Source organism: Leptinotarsa decemlineata, unplaced genomic scaffold (assembly GCF_025532065.1).
Source record: "Leptinotarsa decemlineata unplaced genomic scaffold, Ldec_3_MD MMD2_tig00001719_RagTag_RagTag, whole genome shotgun sequence".
Classification (NCBI taxonomy): Eukaryota; Metazoa; Arthropoda; class Insecta; order Coleoptera; family Chrysomelidae; genus Leptinotarsa; species Leptinotarsa decemlineata.
This window is the reverse complement of record NW_027412569.1, coordinates 7,451,425-7,453,622: the sequence shown is the minus strand read 5'-3', so window position 1 is coordinate 7,453,622 and position 2,198 is coordinate 7,451,425. Positions and strand designations below refer to the sequence as shown.

The 2,198-nt window shown below is 35.2% G+C and overlaps 1 protein-coding gene across 1 annotated transcript; it reads left to right on the top strand.

Annotated features, from left to right (window-relative positions):
* Positions 1-296: 296 nt before the first annotated feature.
* On the top strand, positions 297-1,847 carry LOC141482652 (uncharacterized). The gene is made up of 5 exons (XM_074176228.1): positions 297-640; positions 815-1,002; positions 1,105-1,185; positions 1,299-1,630; positions 1,800-1,847. Exons 1-5 carry the CDS (start codon positions 552-554, stop codon positions 1,845-1,847), a joined length of 738 nt encoding a protein of 245 aa, XP_074032329.1. The 5' UTR covers positions 297-551.
* The last annotated feature ends 351 nt before the right edge of the window (positions 1,848-2,198 follow it).

Sequence of the window (2,198 nt, the reverse complement as noted above, 5' to 3'; positions counted from 1 at the left end):
AACATCCTTTGATCAGGAATTTCTTGTATTGGAATAGATAATGTGGAAGACGTTTTGGTATGTTTCACAGATACTAAGAGACAATTAGATACTTCTCATAGGGATATCAATAACAGTCATGAAAACATTAAATCAACTGTTGAAGTAGAAGCAGACAACTCAATCAATTTCTTGGACCTAACAATTAATAGAATGAACAACAAACATGATTTTTCAATTTATAAAAAATCGTCCTATACGGATATTACTATACATTACGATTCTACTCATCCATATCAACACAAAGTAGCAGCAAAGACTACAGAATACTATAAGACGTGTCACTCGCTCATTTTTCGACATCTGAGAAATCTCGCCGCCCGCTAGCGACAGCGGGTAATTACCAGCCGAGGTAGTACAGTGTGTCGCTTGAAGTTACCAGTTCTCGTCGGCACACGAGATATAAAGGTTGTCCGTATTGTTTGGTATTGTCAAAGACTACAGAATCGGTAAACTTTGGTATTGTGATTGTGTTGTGTTCGTTCGGAGTTCGAAATATTTATTTTGTGAAAATGTCGACGTATTGCTCAGTGGATGGTTGTCTGAGTACGGTGGGAAGCCCAGGTATTTCGTTTTTCCGCTGCCCAAAGTACAGTGAAAGGTATGCATTCAATATATTCACCATTCATTTTTATTTTACCTATCTATACCTTTTATGGTTTTGTTGTATAAAATTATTCATAACAAAATATACCGCATTTGCCAATCCAAACTCATTTCAATCTTTTTTCAAAATGTTCAGTTTATCGATTGATATACTTGAATTTTTTTTTAGGTGTCAACGTTGGAAAAATGTATTAGGCTTCATTGGGAATCATAGATATGCTAATCTTACCCCAGAGCAGAGTCACAATAGAATTAAAATTTGCAGCTTACATTTTAGAGCCGATGATATTGTGAATTCTCGTATTCATAGCTATGCTGTTCCTTCATTGCGTCTGCCTCAAGATGGTTCTCAAAAAGGTTGGTTCAGTGAAGTTTATAGATTCAAATGATGAAAAAATCTTATTCCACTTTTTAACATATGAAATTTACAATATCAATTTTGTTACTTAAACCTTCCAGATGATGATGCCATTGCCGGTACTAGCAAGGATTTTATTTACATTGATGCTCAGGTTCAAACGGATCAATTAGGATCACGAGGTGAAATATCTTTTCGTTATATCATATACTTACCTGATCTATTTTTATATGCTTCGGAAACAAAAACGATGACAAGAAAACAATTATTGAAAGTACGCACATCTTTCTTTCAGATGAATGCAGCCAAACATCTGCTAAACTCTCTTCGGGAACTCCAAGAAAAGTGGCATTACGAAAAAAAATTGTATCATTAGAGAAAACAGTAGCTTCAACATCGAAAAGAGCACTGGACGAAACCGGAATTACTCTGGATGATGTTTTCAAGTTTCTGGATCGAAAATATCCTGAGCAATATTGTAAGCTCTTGAAAGCACAGCTTTCTTTGATAAATAAAGCACCAAAAGGGTCCAGGTATAGTGACGAATTCAAACAGTTTGCATTGACTGTTTATTTTCTTGGTCCGAAAGCGTACAAAAAATTTTCAACAATTTGTAGATTACAAAAAGTACACTTCATCGTTTCACGAAAAATTGGATTGTTGAACCAGGCTTCAACGATTTTATTTTTCGTGTTATTGAATTCAGGATTGGGCTCATGAAGGAGAAAGAAAGAGATTGTATTTTATGCCTAGACGAAATATCTTTGAAATCTCATCTTTATTATGATATTTCCAGAGACAAAATAGTAGGTTTCCAAACGAGTTTGAATGGGACCTCTACTGACATAGCAAGTAGTGCTCTAACAGTAATGGTCAGAGGTTTGGCATGCAATTGGAAAATACCACTTGCATACTTTTTCTATAAGACATCAGCAACTTCTGATGATTTGAAAGATATTTTGTTCAAAACGGTACGAAGATGCAAAAGTATAGGCCTAAATGTCATGGGGGTGGTTTCCGATCAGGGTTCAAATTTTCAGAAGTTGGTGAAAACTTTGAATGTTACAGACGAAAATCCCATATTTCTGATAGACGATCATAAACTTGTATATTTGTTTGATATCCCGCACTTACTGAAGTCGACACGAAACAATTTGTTTTCCTATCAGTTTTTACTTCAGGGTGGAGAAACAAG